The sequence below is a fragment of the Cyprinodon variegatus genome, unplaced genomic scaffold (assembly GCF_000732505.1).
Source record: "Cyprinodon variegatus isolate N-32 unplaced genomic scaffold, C_variegatus-1.0 Scaffold862, whole genome shotgun sequence".
Taxonomy (NCBI): Eukaryota; Metazoa; Chordata; class Actinopteri; order Cyprinodontiformes; family Cyprinodontidae; genus Cyprinodon; species Cyprinodon variegatus.
The window spans coordinates 164,090-166,016 of record NW_015151315.1 but is presented as its reverse complement, the minus strand read 5'-3'; the positions used below and the strand labels follow the sequence as shown (position 1 = coordinate 166,016).

At 41.0% G+C, this 1,927-nt stretch overlaps 1 protein-coding gene across 1 annotated transcript in view; it reads right to left on the bottom strand.

Annotated features, from left to right (window-relative positions):
• Nucleotides 1-1,528, bottom strand: part of LOC107099351 (rab11 family-interacting protein 4A-like) — a 27,103-nt gene extending 25,575 nt beyond the window's left edge. The window contains exon 1 of the mRNA XM_015397429.1: nt 1,393-1,528. Within this exon, the coding sequence (XP_015252915.1) occupies nt 1,393-1,461 (69 nt within the window). The 5' untranslated portion in view covers nt 1,462-1,528. The remainder of the gene's footprint in view (nt 1-1,392) is intronic.
• Nucleotides 1,529-1,927: the final 399 nt, after the last annotated feature.

Sequence of the window (1,927 nt, the reverse complement as noted above, 5' to 3'; positions counted from 1 at the left end):
CTACTAACTAGTTACTTTTTTGTGGAGTAACTCAGTTACTAACTCAGTTACTTTTTGGGAGAAGTAACTAGTAACTATAACTAATTACTTTTTCAAAGTAACGTGCCTAACACTGCTGATTAGACTATAGTTTGTCGTATCCTGAATGTTACGGGCACCGCAATGTTGATTTGTGTGTTTAGCTTTAGAGAGCGGTAGTACCGTAGATCGCCACTAGGAAGCGAGGAACCGTGCTAGCTCGATGTGTAAACGGTCTTAAGGAACCGAGTTCAGCACTGATCTAGGCTCGGCACGGATCGTTTTTTAGAGGGTAGTTTAAATGGGGCAAAAATGTCTCCAACTAATTTTTTTTTTTTAAAGGAGGAGAGATCCAGAGTTAGCTCCCAACTTCAGCTACCACAGCTCCAAACGTAGATGCAGCTTGATCAAATAAACCAAAGTCAAACAATTTAAGCTTTTTATCATTTTCTTATAGCTGGTTGGAAGTGGAAGTAAAGGGAAAACCAGTGTTGTGTTTATAATAGCGCCACCCACTGGGCTGGAGGTACAGAGCAGTTTCTCTCAGTTTGGGGGCTTCAGAGTGAATTAGAGCCGCAGCTGATGAACTCCCCGGGATTCCTGTTAGCAGGGATTACAGATCCCGGGGCTGACATTTAGAAAAGGGGCTGACGTTTGGAAAAAAAAAAAGAAGAAATTCTGGAAGATTTAGTCCCCAATCAGCTGCTTTATGCTTTTCTGAGACTCTCCTCAACTCGTTCTCATTTACATGAAAGAAAATACTTCATGTTTGTAGTTTTTACATAAGTTGTAGCAATAAACAGTTCAAACAATCAGGCAAACAATAGCATTTCTTTAGAAAAAAAACTCCTCCAGCAGGATGTGGCTCCCTTTAAATTTAAACCTGTTAGGATAGCTGTATTTAAATACATATTATAATGTCAACCTGTCCCAGCTAAACGTTTCTAGATGCAATAAATGTACTCATAAATAATTTTATTCAGACATTTACATCCCTTAAACCATTGCTGCATCATTTTGTTAGAGTACAGGATCTTTGTCGGGGCAACGCCAGGCCTCCAGCTCTCTTTCCTTTTCCTCCTGTTGCTAAGCAACTGTGGAGCTGAGCTAATCTCTTGCTAGGCTTTAAGTGACCATCTTATTAGAGAAAAAAACACAATGTTTTAGTGTATACTGTCATCATTTATGAATGATAAAGATGTCACCAACATATACTGGCCGTCTACACATCTCTGGTTTGTGAGATTGAGCCACAAACCCTGTTAATAAAGAGCAGGAAGCCAGTCAGGTGGGCAGCAGCTGAAGCTGTGGATAAACTGTCTCAGTTTGTCTCACAGCTGTAAACTCCAGGTCCCCATTGATACAAAGGTTTACCTGATAAATGTAGCCGTTGTCAGTGACCGACTGACGCTGGGATGTCAGACCCCGAGAACCAACCGCCATCTTTAATATCTCACCAAAACCTGCAGCAGAGAGGGGAGGAGAAGAAGTGGTAGAAATTATTTCTTAGAAACATAAAAGGAGACTAAACTGATATGAAAAGCTTAGCTGTTTAAATGTCTGTGCTCTGCTCCTGCCTCCACTCCCCCATTCACAGGTCAACTTCCCTCTATTGGCCCAGTTTGCTTCAAACACATCTGCCGCATTGTCAACCACTCATTTGCTCCTGATCCCCCTCATACTTAGGAATGACATGTAAATCACTCACTCCGTTCCTGTTGTTTGTATTTGATGTAAACGCACTAAAAGGAACAATCAGGAGCTCACACGCAACAACGGTCACACCGTGCCCTCACTAAATACTGGTGTCCACAATGGAACAAATCTAAATCCATATAGGTAATTTTTTCTTAAAATTAGTGCATTTGTGTTTGGATTGAGGAGGTAAAAAAGACATTTTGACAATGGA